This window comes from Tubulanus polymorphus, chromosome 7 (genome assembly GCF_964204645.1).
Source record: "Tubulanus polymorphus chromosome 7, tnTubPoly1.2, whole genome shotgun sequence".
NCBI classification, from domain to species: domain Eukaryota; kingdom Metazoa; phylum Nemertea; class Palaeonemertea; order Tubulaniformes; family Tubulanidae; genus Tubulanus; species Tubulanus polymorphus.
Genome location: NC_134031.1, coordinates 452,835 through 472,358, shown reverse-complemented (window position 1 = coordinate 472,358; position 19,524 = coordinate 452,835). Strand labels below are relative to the sequence as shown.

The window sequence follows — 19,524 nt, the reverse complement described above, 5'->3', positions numbered from 1 at the left end:
AATTTCTAAAAATCCTCTGTCTGGTCATAGTAAAACTACTTCTTAGATACTTATTTCTTTGCTTTGGGTGAAATTAATTTTTCATTGATTTCTCTAACCGTTCTCGCAAAATTCAAGCGAAATTTCGGAGACTATTCAAAATGGCGGCGTCCGGGTAAGTAAATAAATTTTGTTTGTTTCCAATCCAATAAAAGTCACATATTGACAGTAATATCTCATATTGATTGATAATTCACACGCTGGTATTTAACCCTGTGTATACCAGCAATCTTCCTGAAAATCTCTCAAGTCAATTCTAACGATTTCATTGATGGAAAAGTTTTACAATCGGCTGTGTCTGATCTGATCAAACAAATTCAGATTTATTGACGGTCGGTGACATTGTGTTTTTGTTAATATGTTTAGGAGTCGAGGAGCTGCAGGTAGAGCTGGTGTTGGTTGTATATATCACCCTGAGGCACATCTAGTAGAGGATTATCATGCTGGTGATATGATCTGTTCCGAATGTGGAATGGTTATTGGCGATAGGTAGGTGCATAGTCAGTAACCTGTCTGTGGTTTAGTTTCACGATCGGATATTTACAAATTTGTAAAAATGCAGAGACACTGTCAGGATTTGAGTTAACCTGCCACTAACTGTCAGTTGTTAATGATGTGTATGTCGTTGTTACAGAGTAATAGATGTTGGTTCTGAATGGAGAACATTCAGTAATGATAAAGACACTAAAGATTCATCTCGTGTTGGAGCAGCAGAGGTAATTATTGTTTCTCCTCCGAGATTCCATGTTTCCTCCTCCGATCGGAGAACCTATTGATCGATGATTGTATTTCGGTTTCAGAATCCACTACTAGGGGGCGGTGATCTATCAACGATGATAATGCAAGACAAAAAGACGGCACAAGTCGATGCTTTCGGTGCACAGATGTATAAAAACAGACGAACTGTAAGTTGTGTACAAACAACACTCACGAGGGGTGAGGGAGGATGAGGGGAGGCTGGCAGTTTTAATTGATGTTTGTTGTATTGTATTTGATTATAGTTAAGTAGTTCAGAGAGGGCGCTACTAGGTGCATTCCGTGAGATCGCTCAAATGGCTGATCGGTTAAATCTACCGAGAATGATCATAGTAAGTGTTTAAAAAGATTTTTTTGTTAAGATTTGGTTCAGAGTTAACTCTAACTCACAACTGTGGAACTGGATCCTGAGTTCAGAGTTAACTCTAACCCACAACTGTAGAACTGGATCCTGAGTTCAGAGTTTACTCTAACTCACAACTGTGCAACTGGATCCTTAGTTCAGAGTTAACTCTAACTCACAACTGTGCAACTGGATCCTGAGTTCAGGTCTAACTCTAACCCACAACTGTAGAACTGGATCCTGAGTTCAGAGTTAACTCTAGTTCACAACTGTGGAACTGGATCCTGAGTTCAGGGTTAACTCTAGTTCACAACTGAACAACTGTAACTAGCTAATTTGTATTTTACCTGTTGTGGATCATGAACAAATTTTGGTTGATGGTTATTATATTTTATAGGATCGAGCGGACACACTTTTTAAACAGGTTCACGAAACTAAAGCGTTAAAAGGAAGAAGCAATGACGCAATATCAGCTGCATGTTTATATATAGCATGTCGACAAGAGGGAGTTCCACGTACATTGAAAGGTACGATCATTCTTCACAACCCCCCACACCCCGGATGTCCACCCCCAGACTTAACCCCCTGCACCTGGGATTCTCTGCTTTAATTGTCTCATTGTTTTGTAGAAATTTGTGCCGTTTCAAAAGTATCAAAAAAAGAAATTGGACGCGTTTTCAAACACATCCTGAAAACATTGGAGACGAATGTGGAATTAATTACGACAGGCGACTTCATGGTCAGTCTTACAAAGATTACTATAGATTGAGAGTCCTTAAAGGCTTCATATAGAGTCCTTAGAGTCTCATCTCTACTACTGATGATAAAGTCCCCTGAGAGACTACATGTAGAGTGTTTAAATGTAATTAACCTGTTTATCAGTGTATGATGTTTTATTATTTTCCAGTCTCGATTTTGTTCCAATCTTGGTTTACCGAACAGTGTTCAGAAAGGTGCAACATTTATCGCTAGAAAAGCTGTTGATTTGGATCTTGTTTCCGGGTTAGTTTTACAATCATTGTTACGTCGCAATAAATCTGAATATTTATTCATATAATCAACGATAAACTCCTGTGATTTCAGACGAAGCCCGATATCAGTTGCCGCTGCTGCCATCTATATGGCATCGCAAGCTTCACAAGATAAAAAATCACAAAAAGGTAAAGTACTGTGAACCCCGATATACCGCCCACGTCGGTGTAGAATGATTGTGACGGTATATCGGGGGTGTTTTACTATGTATTTGTGTAGAGATGTACATTGAGAAAACCTGGGGTTAAATGGGAGGGCAGTACATCTAGTCTTCATCTTGAGAACTAATTGACCGAAGTCTGTGTACTGTGAGTTGTATTGTATATTTATAGATATAGGTGATATAGCTGGTGTTGCCGAGGTGACGATAAGACAGTCGTATAAACTCATGTATCCGCAGGCTCATCGACTGTTCCCGGAGGATTTCAAATTTTTCACTCCAATCGAACAATTACCGACGCAATAGAATCGCGACAGCTTCTCCAGATCATTAATCAACTCGTGTAAAATGGACGCCAGCTCTTATACTGTACAATACTGATGTGCAAAGTGGACTGAAGCTCAAATAGTAAACTGTGAATTGTGTGGTGTTTGTAAGCGGCAAAAACTGACATTTTGGAGCAATTTGAGAAAATTCTGATGGTTGATACAGAGAGAAGAACCTTCTAATAACGATCTCAGATATAACGATATATTGTATTACAAACCTAGAATTTTGTCTGTAAATAAGACGATTTGATAATTTCATACTATATATGATGAACTATCAGTTATAACGGACAGGGACCAGTTGCTCAAAAGTTGGTTTGAGTTAACCAATGGATAGTTGACGAAGTGACAATTAAAAGTTCATCGTTTCTATGGTATTAATCAGCCAGATATTCTTCAACAACTTTTTAGAAACTGACCCCAGTTTTTCTGGTGTCCTGAAATTTGTTGTAACAAGGTTCTTGTGTTCTCTGTGCAGGGGTTAGTTTTATACATCAGTTTTAAATTGTGTTTAATTCATCAAACTGATTAAGATTTTTTTCAAAAGTTCGCATTTATTTAAGGTCGCGTAATGCGAGCCCTAATTTCTGTTAATATGATGTTTCTATCTGTTTTATTGCGGTATTTCTATTCTATGGTTTGATGTATTTTTGTGCGAATGATGTCAATATCTCTTTATTCCAATAAATATTTGTATTATATTTACTCGCTTAAAATATCGAGTTAGTACAGTCAGTAACAAACAGATGATGATTCCGCTCAAATTGTTATTAAACCGATGAATCAACTTCACATAGTTTATAAATAATTTATTTTCACAAATTTTTGTATAAAAAAAAGAAATGCACTAGAAATAAACAATGATCGAACAATTAATCGGTTTCACGCACAGCACCAAATATTGAAACACAGTCTAACTCTGTTTATTGTAGTAATAATAATCATTCAGTTGATACCTAAACAAATGATGACTTACAATAGTAAATTAAGTCCTAATAGAGATGACTTCAGTAATGTGATGACTTATCTAACGAAGACTTAATCCCAGAAATAGAGTGTAAATTAAGAAGCGGATTGTGATTTCGAAGGACTCGTTGCCCCTAGTGATAGCGGAGGTACGTCCATCTGTGGAATCAATATCGCTCTGAGTTCTGCGTTTAAAATCGCTAATTCTTCATTCTGTTTTTCGTACATTTTTATCGCTTGAGCAAAACGGATGAGACCTGAAAATAATCGAGAGGAACGCAAACATCAATACACTCTGTAACAGGTATTGTAACTGTGAAATTCAGTTAAGACTTCACATTACTTCAGTTGTTTCTATTCCTGATTCCCAATTTGTATTTACAATTCAATTTACTAACTTTAAATAGCATCATATGTATATAAGTCATATACATAATTACTATCACAACTATGTACCCGGACCCAGTTCTACAGTGATGAATTTAGTGTTAGCTCTGAGTTAAAATTAGTTAATTTTCAATGAGTTAACAAAGTAAAATCTTAATTCACAACTGTAGAACTTAACCCTGAGTTTTAGACTGAAGTCTAAACTTTAACCTGGGGTTAACTCAATTGAAATTCAATTGCGTTAACCCCCTGCACTAAAGACAGTCTATAAAACCAGCCCTTAGTTTAACTGTAGATTGCCCCTTAGGGAGAAGTATAAAGGACAATATTTGACCCCCCTTGTTGAAGTTTGAGGGGTATATTTTCATACCTTCCCCGTCCGGTGTGAAACCGTATTTACTGATGACATCCATCTGTATTTTAGTAGCGACAGGGAACACGATTTGCATCATACGTAACATGTCATTTCCGGCGTTATCTCGCGCTTCGTCTAATCTTACAACATTATCGGACATCTTAAATGCATCGAGAATCTCTCGAATAGCACCTGAAATAACAGATATATCACTTACAGATAGAAGGGAGATCGAGGGATGAGCGAGCTGGGACCGGTTGTTGCTCAACAAATTTTCAAAAAAGTTGGAAACGAAAGAGTTCTGGTCGGTGCACGAACTAACGCATGCAAGCATTTAAATCTGGTTAACAGAGCAAAAGGCTGCCCCGGGTGGAGGAGGTGGTGACTGGCGTATTGCTTAACGTACATTTTCCATCTTCGACATTAAAACTGCCGTTGTATCCCGCCTGACTCGCACTGACTCCAGCCGCTTGCTGTTGACTCCCAGATGCCGCCGCCATATTTAACTCCATTAGATCTTGACGACCGTCAAGTGCTGCCCCTATCGTTTACTAAATTTAAATTGCTGATTGCCTCCTGCTGTGGCTCTGTCAAAGAAATGAAAATAGATCATAAATTAAATATGGTGCTTAGCAATTGGAGGTATTCAACGATATGGATTAGATTGGGGTTCGGTGTACGCGAGATTGAACATGTTTAATCACGTGACCGCATGTGATCTGTCATTATTTTGTCCGCCCACATGTTCTACAGCCGGCCAACACCAAATACATGTGCCCTGGCTGAGGAAAATACAATCGATAGCGGGTAGCTCCGAGAATATCCAAATGTACTGCGACAGTGCTCTGTTCGTCATTCGCGAACCCGAAGTCACTCGCGGGCCGCGAATTCCCGGCCAAACTATTATCAACAAACTAAACAAATCTATGCAACCATCTCTCAGCTGGAGAGTGAGAAGCGCTCTTAAAGTCAGACGGAAGTTCTCCGTCAAAAAAGTATTTACCAGCCCCGGCGGGACATCCATCCATCCCTTCTGTATTTTCGGGTGTGGTACCCATGTGGCGACGGAGCGGGACACATCGACCGCACCTGGGGCCGGTTCCATAGACAGGACTTAGACTTAAGACCAGTCTAAGACAAACTTAGTTCTATAGACAATCTAACAACTTAAGACCACTTTTGGAACCGGCCCCTGATCGGTATTTGATCATGAGAAAAAATGAATCAATATCTCCGAACCAAACCCGACAACACTGCAACCGATAAAATCAGTCACGTCTAACGGAGAGTGACGCGGGTCCTGGTTGATTTTGACGATTCGGGACTCGTTAAATACGTAGTTGATGATTTGACGTAATTCTGAGTCGGCGAAAATATGAAATCCAACTGAAATATAAACATCAAAAAGTGGGTTTTGGTTTTTTTGTCGCATAGACAACCCGGCCACCAGTCACACTTGCCGGCGGGAACGCAACAGAGGGTTTGATTTTGAAATCGGAAATCGAAGTGTGTTATTGAATGCATAAATGAACTCATGTTCGCAACAGCTCTGCGTGAAGGCAATTAAAGTTTCCTTGTTTCCACTCTATTGTTTACTCACATTCACACAATTACTGGTATATAGCCGATATAGTCAATATGTATAATTTCTAATGTACAGGTTATTTGCGCAGTTTGCACCAATTGGAAATAGAGAGAATGCGAATCGTATGGCGGCCGCCGCGCGCCGTTCTACTGGAATAAACGTGCAGCGGCTCTCTGAGAGAGAGAAGGAACTGAGAGAACATGTGGCTCACTCGCTTATTACTAGAGTTATTGACTTGAAGCTCGATCGGAGAAGAGAGAGAGAGAGGGAGAGATTGGGACTCGATGTTTGAAGGGTAGTTAGTTATTAGAGAGCAGCTTGTTGAAACCACGAACGAGGAGGATTTATTAATATATAGAGGAGAAATACATGTGATGATATGAGTCATGTATATTGGAGCGCAGGCTGACTGACTGGTTGGCGTATATTGGAGCGCAGGCTGACTGACTGGTTGGCGCGTTCGAGAGTCTATAGACGTTGTGAAAACTGATGACATGAGAACACAATAAAATGGTGAGTTTTTCAATGTAGCCTTCACTTTTCCATTCTTATCAAATTCCAAAATATTCAGGACCCGGTTTCCATATATTTCTATCTGAAATAAGACTGTCGAGTTGGATTAAAAACATTTTCTTTCCAAATTTAGTTTGATGTCCTGTTTTTTTTTAATCAAATTTCGGCTCCAAATAAAAGCTTCATTACAACCGCAGTTCACCTGAAGGCATAGATGTAGAAGGGCTGTGGTTTATATTAAAACAATTAGCTGATTTTCACATTCCGGTGCATCAAATTCAAAAGACAGCCGTGGAGAACTGAATCCTGGCATTTATAATATTCATCCTGACCAAAATCATTAAAATTTGGTTTAATATTGTTTTTCGAGAGGATTTCGATTAAACATCCAAATGCGTATGTGTGTTATAGTGAAAATTATGGATAAGTTACAAGTATATTTATTTCTCAAACACCATGAATATATACAATATGATTATGAATGATCGATATACTTCAATCAAATGATCCAGTTTTGAAGCCAACGGGCTGTACGTGAAATTAGATATCCCATCATCAATAGACTACTGCGAATGTGCATTGTTATTCAAGAACCGATTGGTTTACGGTGAAAAAAAAATGATTTTAAAATATTTTTATAAGATAAAGCGGAATGGATATTCTATTTCTGCCTTCTAAACCGCAGTTTACCACTTAGTTTAAATGTATCTTATCTCACTGTTAACCGGCTCAAACTATGTAAGAAAAGTTACAGAGAACAACAGCGAAACATCTGAGAATGCAGAAATGAAATTATCATCGCTCATAACAGCGTTAGTTTATTTACTTATCTATCCATAAACATAACTGTCTCCTGATGTAGAAAGTCGGGTCGGGTTTTTTGGTATTATTTTAAGATGGAGGCGTTGATTCGCTCTTGAGGTTTTTGCAGAAACTGGTTTAACTCTAGTTATCATTGGTTATAGTGAACCATGTAAACTGGCCATGATCCATATTCAGTTAGATCAGTAAGCTGAATTTCATTTGAACCGTAATAATCCTATTTTAACCTATTATAGCTCGGGACTCCTTCGACTCAATCGAGACTTACGTCAAAAAAATTGTTCCCGAATCATAAACCTGGTCTTTATCATTATAAGATAAGCTATAGAACTAAGCTCAGACTGACTGTGCAATAACTGGCCCCAGGACTCAGTTCGATGGTTATGAACTAATCTTGACTTAGAAGATTTCGATTCATATTTTCTAATAAACGGTTGTAACGAAAAACGCTTGTTATGACCTGGCATAATCTGCGGGTCCAGTTCCACAGTTCTGAGTCATTGATTCAGCAGAAACTGATCGCAACTGAATCCCGACTGATTATTTTTCCTCAGTTGTTGAGACTATTCTTTTCTCAGACGCGGAATTCTGTGCGAACGCTTTATAACAATTCGGATAGCTAACACACGGTATTATTTATAAATGAATGTTTGATTGGTGAAGCGTGTAACTAGTAGGTGAGTGGAGAGTGGAGAGTGGAGAGTGGTCCGTGGTGAGTGGAGAGTGGCCCGTCAGTGATTCCAGTCACGTATTATTTAAGTGATTCGATTTCTCGGTTTAGTTGTTGTTATTATGCGGCATCACGTCTGTTTCCCCCGAGTCCACGGACTCTCTAACTCCCAGATGCAGCCGGGGTTCATTATCACCGGTATAAACTTTTAAAAACCCATGTCATTAACTCCGGCCTCGTGTCACCTCTAAACCGATCTTATACCAGTTCGTTTTTAAATTTTCAAACAAGTACCGAAGGATTCCATCGAAATCGTTCATACATCGGGACAGATATTATAGGTTTTCGCTTTTTAGTATTTCAATTTTGCCATAGCCACTAGAATTTAACCTTTCCCGGTGTCTCTGATATCGATAAGCACCAGTTGGCCAGTTGCACAGTCGTGACTTAAGTCCAAAACTGATCTGAAATCTTAAGACCGGTCTAAAGTTGTTAGATTGGCTACAGAACTAAGTTGGTCTTATACTGGTCTTAAGTCTAAGCCCTGACTATGCAACCAGCTCCAGTAGTAGAAGGCAGATATAGTTGTTACTGTTGATTGTTTCACTATTTGTTGTCCACAAGCTGTTACACTCCGTTACAATAAGATACTATTTAAAAAATTCACAACCCGTACGCACACGTGATGCGAATTGGTTTTTCTGGTGACGTCATATTGGCCGTGAATTAACGCACGTACAGCTGCTGACATGAAATATGAGAGAAATTTTAATTAGAAATTTATATTCACTATGCATTTCAGAAATGATTTGTTTTGTATTGTATATAGATGTGTTAGTTTCAGGCTGGATGTAAACCTTCCGATATATCTCATATATCGATCTTTTTACGTAAATCATTGTGATAATAATATTTTCATTATCTTTGAGATAAACATCTGTTCGATCGAGTCGTCTGTCTCTCTCTCTCTCTCCTGGCGCGAGGCAGATTAATGTCAGACAGTATGCGATAGTAAAACCCTAGATCAGAATTATGTATCGGTTAGTTCATTGCGTCGCAAAATCTTAGATCTTAAAAATGAAGTTGTTGAAAACCGAAATAAGGTTGGACTGGTCTGGGTTTGCGCAACAGGCCTTGTGTTCATACGCCGCGCTTAGTCAGATTAATCTATAAGGTTTTATTAGTTCTGTATATACTAGTGAATAGAAACCTATAAGGCACTGACACACCCTAAACCTTACTCCCAGAGGGTGGAATAAAATTACCAACTAACTAATTATAACCGTCATTATGAGTAAGTTTAGATCGATTTTTCAAATCAAAACATTCGCTATTTTTCGACTAACGCCTATTATCTTTAGTCAATTTTCGTCTCTGTTCGAGGGGTGCCTCGTCGGTTGTTTTAGTCTGTCACTAAGCAACGGACTGGCGCGCCTGCGTACTGCGGTTCTATATGGGGTGTGTCATGTTATTATATTTGATAATTATTTAAAGTAGATTTTAAACTGCACACTCACAATCAGCTGATGTTACCGTGAAACCTTGTTTTGAAGCAGTAAAAGCCTAAAAGCGATGTTTCTCCAACTGAATCATGAAATTTACGAAATCAATAAAATGGGGGGAGGGGGGGGGGGTAATTTTGATATCAAATTATGTTATATATATTCGATGATTCACACATAGCGCCTTTGGTAAAACCGTAGCTATTTTAAAATATAAACACGTCACGTTACGTCGATATAGAAGAATGTTTGTATAATTTCAGTCTAATCCTGTGGTTGATTCAAGTGGTTTTGGAAATGAATTGAGTTTAAACCTCAATGGTTAAAGTTGCATGACCACGTGTAAAACTGATCCCACAAGCTAGCTCCTATTCTAAATACAGCAACTCCCCTTATTGTTGTCCGCATAAGTCTTCCAATCCATATTCAAATTCACCCAGTCCTGCAGCAGCTTCGGGCGTAAACGCTTCGACTGCGCCATCTTCATCCAGTCCTGGGTGGAAGTAATTGTTCCAACAGTGATCTCCGTCGCTCTACGATCCTTGGGTACCCCACCACATCCTGACGCCAAAAGGTTCTTGGTGAAATGCCATCAGATACTAATGGTCTCGGTGAAACTGAAATGGTATTGCCTCTATTGTGTGTGTGACAATAAAGCACAACAACGAAAATACGGATTCGGATGAACCCTGTCCATCACAAAACGCCATCAGACCCTAGGGTTTATTGGTGAATACTAAAATCGTTTGTCTCATGATGGTTTTGTATACAGAGAGGGTTCAGCAGCAGCAGCAGCTGATACGAGATAGAGACATCTCGTATTTTTAACGCAATACGTTTATATCTAATCCAGTAAACATTCACTAGCTTCAATTAGATGGTAATTTCGTGGTTGATCGCTCTCGATAATTCACCCGTAAACCGCTTTAGTCTGTCTGACACACGCTCAGAAAATAATTGGAGGTTTTTTTTCGATTATTTTTATTTAGAATAAACCATCAAGTTCTACACGTACAGCTTGAACTGTTATGATGTGATGTGAATCAGAGACCAGTTATACAAACAGTAATCGAGTTTGTAACCTATCAAACAACTAGCCTGTCTTATGATTGATTGTGTAAAACCGTGTGTTTGGACTCCACGTCCCAATACTCTTCCGCAACTGGGCCCAGCATGCAGATCTTTAACTTCGTAAATCTGAGTAAAAAACCAGAACTAAGTTTTGAATTACGTAATATGTTCTTCGCATTCGAGACTGAAGCTTTTACCGCTTTCAACCAATAGTTGATTCACACTCCAGGGCTAGTTATCTCAAAATATGTCGGTTATTATGGTTTACATCTGTGGGTGTAGGATGAAAACTGACATAGTGACAACTGCATTGAAATGTTACCGCTTCAACTTTAACTTAATCATCTTAACTATAACTGAAGGGAAACAAAAGTTTGCGTTTGTTCTTAATAACCTTTTGGAAGCAGAAACGCGAGGAACGTCATCAATACTCGCGTTACCTCTCTACACATTTTACGCATTCTACACGGGGTTAATGTGTTTGGTAGTTACATACATGATGACATTATTACCCCTACACCTGTCTCCCTCTCTCCCGCTCCGTGCCTTACTCTCTGCTCTCCCCTCTCTCCTCTCTCCCCTCTCTCTTCTTCTCTCTCTCTCCCTCTCCCCTCTCTCCTCTCTCCTCTCTCCTCTCTCCTCTCTCCTCTCTCCTCTCTCCTCTCTCCTCTCTCCTCTCTCCTCTCTCCTCTCTCCTCTCTCCTCTCTCCTCTCTCCTCTCTCCTCTCTCCTCTCTCCTCTCTCCTCTCTCCTCTCTCCTCTCTCCTCTCTCCTCTCTCCTCTCTCCCCTCTCTCTCCCTCCCTCTCTCCTATCTCTCTCCCTGTCCCTCTCTCTCTCCTCTCCCTCTCTCCCTCAAATCTCTCCCTCTCTCTTCCTCTCTCTCTCCCTCTCCCCCTCTCCTCTCTCCTCTCTCCTCTCTCCTCTCTTCTCTCTCCTCTCTCCTCTCTCCCCTCTCTCTCACTCCCTCTCTCTCCTATCTCTCTCTCTGTCCCTCTCTCTTCTCTCACTTTATTTCCCCCTCTCAGCTAAGTAGGATCTCATATACCTTCATTTTCTTGAGAATGTAAGGAGTCAATCTGCATGAGACTCGAGTTTTCTCTTTACGCTGTTTTCGCAGTGGATTCAGTTTCATATTCTGCGAGTGTAACTTCATTAATACAAATATTTAGTCACGTGTCTCTATTCACTGCCTCTCGAGCTGTCGAGAGTGAATTTTGTTTCAAATAAAAATACATCTTCACATTGCGTGGAATCATTTTTGTCTATTCGATTTATTTACATATAATATCTTTTATTTAACTATGAGGTAAGACGAAACTTTTTAAACAAAGATTCGAGTTCCAGGTAGTGCCCCATTTCTGCCCGTAGCGTCAAGGTCATCACGTCGGCTTGGTGCGCGTATTAAACATACTTCTGGAAAGTCGATCCAATATTGCCTGAACATAACGTTCAAATCGATCGCCTTCACAAACAATATTTATCATTTATCAGCCCGGAGTATCTGTGGTGGCACAGCTGCTGCAGGAGCTGCTGGTCTCGACGACGTGTCTTATTGAAATAATGGCCTCAAGGGGTGAGAGTCGCAGGTCGGCGTCAGTAGCATCGCGCCAGCCTAAACTACTAATGACTTGAGTCATAAATCATTAGAATTCAATCTAAAGTCGAACAACGGGGTTGCACCATATTGGATTGAACTAAATTTAACTGAAGTAACTGTGTTTATATTTGAGATAACTGGAATTTTAAATGAGAAATGTTGTTAATGTCAGCACGCCGTAAGTGGGACCGGGTGGTTCTTGCTGCATTGTTAGTTCGTTATTTTATCGCTATTGCTTTGTATAGAGGCAGCACTTGACAGTTATGATCTGACCCACATAGATATTCTTACTATGGCAAGCTAGTAAGATAGTTCGCGATTTCTCCGCTAATGCTATACACAGGGGCAGCACGTGACGGCGAAGCTCTCGTTGTTATACTGCGGCATGCGAGAGTTTCGTACGTACCACCAAAATATGGTCAAAACCTCCTCCGGTCACTCAATATCATTTCATCAAACTTATTCGTTCCAACTGATTCAGTTTACTAAAAACCACGCAGGCCATTGCAACAAAATCTTAACTATTCTATAGAGAAACTAGCAGGAAACACTAGACACTATTCATTCGACCCGCCTTTTGGCCCCAGAATGGGATCAGTCAGTTTTTAGTATCGACACCTCTACAACTTTTTGTCAGGTAAGTGCAGGTAAAGAAATGTCAGTTATTCCAGCGGAAACTCATTCTACACGTGAAGACTAAAAAACGAACCAATTTGTTGGAATGTTAACGATCTTCATAAATAATTTAGCCAACTATAACACGCTATTTGGAAACTTGTAGCTCAGAGATTTATTATCATTACACCGAGATTGAACGATCCATGTTGTAAAACGAACTGAGCATGGCGCGGATTCAGTAGGCCTACACCAGCCCTGATCGATAACAGATAAACCTCCTGATCTTACCCGGCACATGATACTCTTATCACTCTACCCTGGTTTATCAGTTGTAACTCGCGGTCTCTGATGAAGTGCTTGTTGTTGCTGCTACTTATGATGAGTAGTTCACCAGTGATAGATATTGCATGAAATGCCTTTCAAGCTAAAGCGGTAAGTAAGGTTGTGTAAACTGGTTTTATGAGTTTACGGCGTAAGTCTTCTAAAGGTCATATAGTTACCGATAAACGGCGGCGAAGATTCAAGGTTCCCACACAGCACTCGAGGAATGATGTTTATACCTGTCTGGGCACCAGGGAGAGAGAAAGGCAAGTTATCAGAGCGGGCTTTCCTGATATACTTTGAAAATGTATATTTGGTCGATTTTGAGAGAGTGCAGCCCGAGCCGATTACAGTGATATTAACTAGTTAAATAGCTTCTATCTCTATGATAGGATCCACGCAGAGCAACTTTGTGCTGAAAATTCTAAACCAAATTTTTCCCCATAATGAACACAAGCTCCGGTCGCACCTGCTGTTGTGAGGTTTTACGCCATTCATTTTTAATAATGAATACAATGTTCATGTTTTGTAAAAAGGTCGTATATTCAGGAGATGTTTCGGTTTTTAATTCGCCGACAGTTCAAACTAAACGCCATAATATTTAGACTCGAGAGTGGCTTATTTTGATAAACAACGAATAGAGAAAGGGGTTTCATGTAAAGGTAAGAAGCTGTAGACATGCAACTGTTCCTCCGATCGTCACCCGAGACGTTGTAAGTGTAAGTAAAACTCGGCTTCTAATCTGATCTACTTCATTCCGCAGATTGTTTACATTCAGCGAGAGGAATAACATTTAACTGAACAAATCGACGTAATTTGAACTTTTACTCGCGTGCCGCAGTTTGCTATCATAGACTGCACTCAGCAACCACGCAGGAAAGTTACAAATTTTTATATCGAGACGAAAATAGATGAACATTGATCTATTTGATGTTATATATTGATAAGAAGCGGGACTCAGTTCCACAGATTTTAGTTCAGGTTTTGTCGCTAGGGGTTGCTGGTTCATTTACAATCACTGTGAAGCTGGTTAGTTCCTGGTCGAATGAAACCACTGATGTGGAGCTGGAAGGTTCATCGAGACATCTAAGTTGTGTATTGTGATTTCTATAATTGGAATAGAGCTCGCTCTCTGCTTACTTAATTGACTTAATTGATATATCTAATTAGTATCTGTCACTGCACTCAGAAACAGCATTGTATTAGTAATTATAGTCTACTGATCTGTAGCGACCGTGACCTTTCGCGTAAGACGCACCTCAAATCATCACCGGTTATTTCTGTACTGATGGATATTGATTGCGTCAGACACAAAATCTTTATTAATAATCCGACCACAGACGCTCTTGTATTGACGCTAATTAGAATGTATGTCCTCAGGCCGGGTTTAGTGTTGTATCTCATCGGGGTTTAGAGAGAGGTGACGTCACTTGTTTTGTAAACGCAGGACGTCATGGCAGCGAACGGTCACCTAAACGCTTGCTGTCCAATATGACGCGCTGTGACGCACAGTGTGCTCTGGGGAAAGTGAACTTTATTTTGGTTTCAAATAAAACATTCTCAACTAACACCACTATCGGCTATAGATTGAAGTATAATTATCATTCGTACTATATTTGTGTTAATTGCACACGTGGCAAAATTCTTAACAAAAATATTTACGTTGTACAAACGTTGCCAGATGGAAACTGCGTACGATTCATAATTCCCATCACGTGGGATGCTGCCTCCTCCGCCGTGCTGCTGTTGGTGTAGAAACTTTCATAGGCCGTTAGAAATAAATATCATTTTATCCTACACCTTTCTGAACTTATCAAGTATATGTTAGATATATAGATATTAATAATAATATTAATTCATTTTTGAAAACATAATCGTTTTCTAGTGGAAAGCTGCTCTAACATAAACACATGGATCTCATATGAAGAGACTTTCCACATCGATATATATCACATTGATATTGTGTCTGTTCGATTTCCTGGTATTTGATATTATCAAGTAGATATATCGTAGACCCCGCTTAGTCTGAATCAATCATATCTGAATTTCTATCATTTCTGGTAAATAGATATACTCAGAATATGATTTCCATTTCGGATATTTTCAAAATTAATGGAATTTTATCAATTTTATAGTTGATTTAATCGATTCGAATGATCCAAATAACGCGGGTTTATCCGAAGAACATTTTGAATCTCGATGATTTCCATGTATTGAATATCTGTATCTTTCTCTGTGTTTCAAAACTGTTGTTGTTGATCTAACGATCTCAGGTGTAGTCGGGCTTTCCAGACAGGTACCTCGCGGATGATGGATTAAGGAGATTTTCAAAACGTGTTCGACCCTAAATTCCGGATATGACCCTCGCGCGAGTAGGAATTAGCGTTAGAAAAATATCCTCGCAGACACCGGAGCTAATCCATCAATAGCTGGATAGTTTCCGCTGGTTTTACTTCAGTTTCAAACTGAGCGAAACCGAACCACATCATCATCCCTGAGTTTCATCTCCAACTTACTGTAGCATTAACTTCTCTTTATTCGATAGATTGTAGAATAGGCTCCCTGGGTTGGGCCCGTAATACATCCGCCCAAATACCACAGCCAGGGCCACCTTCGGTTATCTGAGTTAGCTAGTCGACTATAGTCGAACTAAGTGAAACCGAATGTCCGTTAGTCGGAACTATATTCCGGAAATAGTTCAAAAATCAAGCGCATTCGGTTATTAGTTCCGACCACTAGTCGACTAGATACGAAAACCGAATTTGGCCCAGAATTGCTTCGCCCGTATTTGGGACATTTCTATCCGGAATAGAAAATTAAACCTTCATCTTCAATATCTATGAAAAATTAACATCAATATAGATTATAGAGGCTCTATGCCTGTGCTATGTATTATAACCTGTATCAAAGATAGTTATTGTTTATATGCTGGGTTCACAGTAGACCTAATGAATGTCATACCGTCACCTTCCGTGTTTTATTCAGAATTTATGCCTCACTGACAATTACAGAACATTTCCCTGTAATTATATACACTATTACATATATACTGTACTACGGTAAAAAATGTCGTTGTGAAATCAAGTGATGAAAATATGAGTATATGTATGCCACGCCTAGGCGCGGTCAAGCAGTTTTAACGATTCATTTTTCCCGGTAAAACTGCTCCACTAGTTGTTATTCAATAAAAGTTAGTTAAACTCTCTATGACCGCTCTATCTCTAACTGGCAGCGGAGAATTCATGATTTATTGCACAACGCTTAGAAAATGTTGTTAGTAACTTGTGGATGTGTGTAAACGGTGTTAATTGCATTCGAGAACTCAATAAAACTGAGCATAGAACTTGAAGAATCAGCTGAACTCTGTTGGTACAACCGGCCATATAAAAAGGAGTATAGACCCTGGACCCCGAAAAGGGTAAAACAGGGGGGGGGGGGGGGTTCACATGCCCACCCCATCACTCTTAAGTCAAACTAAGTAAGCCAACCATTTCCAGACCATCGAACTGTAATTGCTACATTGAACTGCATTTTTGCATCTCCATCGTTTTTGGGCCATTTTAGTACATTTTGGTCCATGTTATCCTGCATCAGGCGGTCTCGCTCAAACGTTGTTTAGACCGTAACCCATCAGGACTGACGACCATTTTTGTTGTAATTTCATCTTTAATCAAATGATCAATATTTGTTTTTTCTATTCCAGTTATAAAATGGTCGAGTCGTGAAACTGATGAAATCATTTATGAGATTTAGAAGCTGGAAGGAGTGAAATCACGGCACCATGAACACAACAACAGCAGCAGCAGTAGCAGCAGCTGCAGCAGCCATTACAACATCATCGTCCGCGAATACGACTACAACGCCCCCTTTCAACAACTTGAACCCTCCTCATGACATCCGTCCCGGGTTCAAATTCGAATCGTTCGTTATTCTCATAGCAACGATCGCTATAATAATGGTGAACGTTATTATTTTATTGATTCTGTTTAAGAATCACGCTTTGCGTTGTATTAATAAATACTTTTTCAGCTCTGTGACTATCGCTGATTTACTGATGGGAGTTTTCGTCACCCCGTTTTCGTTCGTGGCGTCGATCTTCGATAAATGGGAAATGTACGAGTTTATGTGTCACGTACAGGCTTATTTCGGCGCCATTTTGTTGTTAGCGTCCGTATATTCGATGATGTTGATTAGTTTAGATCATTATGTCGCTATTAAGAAACCGGAGCGATATTCGATGACTATGTCACCGGTTCGATGCATGTGCTGGATTCTATTTTCGTGGTTAACTGCTTTAAGTTTTTGTTGTCCGCCTCTATTCGGAGTCGCCCGCGCCGAGTACTACTGGCAAGGTTACATATGCATTATCGATTGGGAACTACAGAAAGCCTATTTCATCACATCCGGCGTAGTGATCACACTGCCACCTATATTAGCCCTTGTTTTCGCGCACGGATATCTATTTACGAATCACTACAAAGCGAAACGCGATATTTATGAGAAGTTTAGCTGCGTTCCACGGGAGATGTCCAGACCGCGTTACTATTTCATCAATTTCGTCGCCGGACTCGTGTTTTTCCTATCCTGGATGTCGTGGTGCATTTTACGAATTGACCACATGAAAAACGACCGCGAAGGTTCGCGATATTTACATTTTTATTTATTATGGATCGGTTTGGCGAACTCCATCTGGAAATTCGGTGTCTACTGCGCGATGGGGGTGGACTTCCGGTGCGGACTTAAATCCATATTTCTCACTCGATCTCGATGTACGTGTAAAAATTGAAACTAACGGTGATTGAAATTTGACTCCTCGTCAAAATCATTGGAAATGAAGTGATTTAAAAGAGTTTTTGGCCTGATCAATTGTGGAACTTTTGGATCTACGGCCAATTCGTGCTGTGATTGTGGCTTCAATAAATGTTTTGTACCCAGAGAAAGAAAAACCTCAACAATATTGAATTGGTATTTTAGAGTTTTGGCAGTGTCTGGGTTAAGATTTTACGAGTTACCCTGTGGTGGAATAAATAGTCAAATTGATTATCCTGCCAGACTTGAGGAGAGTATGATTTAGCTTTATATAATTAATTAAAATAGCTGATACGCAAGCGCAAAAACTATTAGAAATACCATGGTGATTACATGAAGCTTGGGTAGCAGGTTTGGAGTTGTTGTTGGGGGAGGGGGTGGCTAATGGGGATGGTATTTGAGTTGCCAGTGATGGAGGGAAGGGGGTGTTGTTAGGGGGGGGCTGGCTAATGGGGATGGTATCTGGATAGTCAGGGAAAGAGGGGGAGGTCTTATGGAGATGGTATTTGAGTTGTCAGAGATGGAGGGAAGGGGTGTTGGGGAGGAGGGCTAACGGGGATGGTATCTCGGTATTCAGGGATAGAGGGGGGGTGGCTAATGGGTATGATCGATGTTTATATCCGCCTCATATTTCAAGGTACACACGTTATTATTATTTAACCTGATGTGCGATTTTATAAACATCAATTAATAGACTGTTACGTTTTAACATGGACAGTAGTTAATATGTCTATGGTTTTAATAAAATAATCGATCCATATCAATTTCGAGTTTAGTTGTCGTATTTTTTATGAAACTGGAACCTCGTGTTTCTTGCTGCAGCCACTCCCGGAGGAACCTCATGTTTCTTGCTGCATCCACTCCCGGAGTAACCTCATGTTTCTTGCTGCATCCACTCCCGGAGGAACCTCATGTTTCTTGCTGCAGCCACTCCCGGAGGAACCTCATGTTTCTTGCTGCAGCCACTCCCGGAGGAACCTCATGTTTCTTGCTGCAGCCACTCCCGGAGGAACCTCATGTTTCTTGCTGCAGCCACTCCCGGAGGAACCTCATGTTTCTTGCTGCAGCCACTCCCGGAGGAACCTCATGTTTCTTGCTGCAGCCACTCCCGGAGGAACCTCATGTTTCTTGCTGCAGCCACTCCCGGAGGAACCTCATGTTTCTTGCTGCAGCCACTTCCGGAAACCTGTTGAAGATAATGTGCTGGAATTCTCACTGACATTTCTGTCCCATATAGAAATATCTGTGCCGGTGCTGGTCACACACCAAGCAGATCACAAATTGTAGAATGGCGTTACTGTTGGTCGCTAAAATTTCTTCTGTGGATTTTGTGGCCGGTACTGACACTGATAGTATATGATTCACTGAGCATTTCGTGAGAACTTACAAGCCTGATAACCAGTGCAACATCGTATTGGAAGTGTAATCCTTCTTGGCAGAAAGAGTCAGAAATAGAACGGGGACATGAGGCCCGAGGCCAGACAGAATACTTAATAGCCCGGCGTGTTACGAACAGCAACTAGTGCAATTATGGGTGGGGGTCTGGGAATCCCCAAATAATTTCCACCTGAGTCCACCAACTAGAAAATCGGGCAACTTTGCCCCGAAACTATAAATGGCTTGTTGAAAAAATTGGGGCCAGGAAACT

At 40.2% G+C, this 19,524-nt stretch overlaps 3 protein-coding genes across 3 annotated transcripts; 2 read left to right on the top strand and 1 right to left on the bottom strand.

The window, feature by feature from the left end:
* The first annotated feature begins 139 nt into the window (after nt 1-139).
* Nucleotides 140-3,495, top strand: LOC141908185 (transcription initiation factor IIB-like). The gene is made up of 10 exons (XM_074798084.1): nt 140-154; nt 406-528; nt 674-755; nt 840-944; nt 1,041-1,127; nt 1,536-1,665; nt 1,768-1,877; nt 2,046-2,140; nt 2,222-2,298; nt 2,503-3,495. Exons 1-10 carry the CDS (start codon nt 141-143, stop codon nt 2,634-2,636), a joined length of 957 nt encoding a protein of 318 aa, XP_074654185.1. The 5' UTR covers nt 140; the 3' UTR covers nt 2,637-3,495.
* Nucleotides 3,496-3,531: 36 nt separating this feature from the next.
* On the bottom strand, nt 3,532-4,880 carry LOC141908186 (protein C10-like). The gene is made up of 3 exons (XM_074798085.1): nt 4,774-4,880; nt 4,383-4,559; nt 3,532-3,882 (listed from the first exon to the last, which is right to left on the bottom strand). Exons 1-3 carry the CDS (start codon nt 4,877-4,879, stop codon nt 3,722-3,724), a joined length of 444 nt encoding a protein of 147 aa, XP_074654186.1. The 5' UTR covers nt 4,880; the 3' UTR covers nt 3,532-3,721.
* A 1,226-nt stretch (nt 4,881-6,106) lies between these two features.
* LOC141908609 (melatonin receptor pdcr-1-like) lies at nt 6,107-18,338 on the top strand. The gene is made up of 2 exons (XM_074798712.1): nt 6,107-6,465; nt 16,771-18,338. The coding sequence occupies exon 2, from the start codon at nt 16,849-16,851 to the stop codon at nt 17,851-17,853; it is 1,005 nt and encodes a 334-aa protein (XP_074654813.1). The 5' UTR covers nt 6,107-6,465; nt 16,771-16,848; the 3' UTR covers nt 17,854-18,338.
* Nucleotides 18,339-19,524: the final 1,186 nt, after the last annotated feature.

Bases quoted from the DNA above. Each gene is read 5' to 3' on its own strand.
- LOC141908186 (XM_074798085.1), bottom strand. From the start codon at position 4,879: ATGGAGTTAAATATGGCGGCGGCATCTGGGAGTCAACAGCAAGCGGCT. The intron at 4,560-4,773 runs GTACGTTAAGCA...CTGTTATTTCAG, and splicing joins TAATGTCGAAGATGGAAAAT to GTGCTATTCGAGAGATTCTC. The intron at 3,883-4,382 runs GTATGAAAATAT...GATTATTTTCAG, and splicing joins TTTCACACCGGACGGGGAAG to GTCTCATCCGTTTTGCTCAA.
- LOC141908609 (XM_074798712.1), top strand. From the start codon at position 16,849: ATGAACACAACAACAGCAGCAGCAGTAGCAGCAGCTGCAGCAGCCATT.
- LOC141908185 (XM_074798084.1), top strand. The intron at 529-673 runs GTAGGTGCATAG...TCGTTGTTACAG, and splicing joins GGAATGGTTATTGGCGATAG to AGTAATAGATGTTGGTTCTG. The intron at 756-839 runs GTAATTATTGTT...TTTCGGTTTCAG, and splicing joins CTCGTGTTGGAGCAGCAGAG to AATCCACTACTAGGGGGCGG.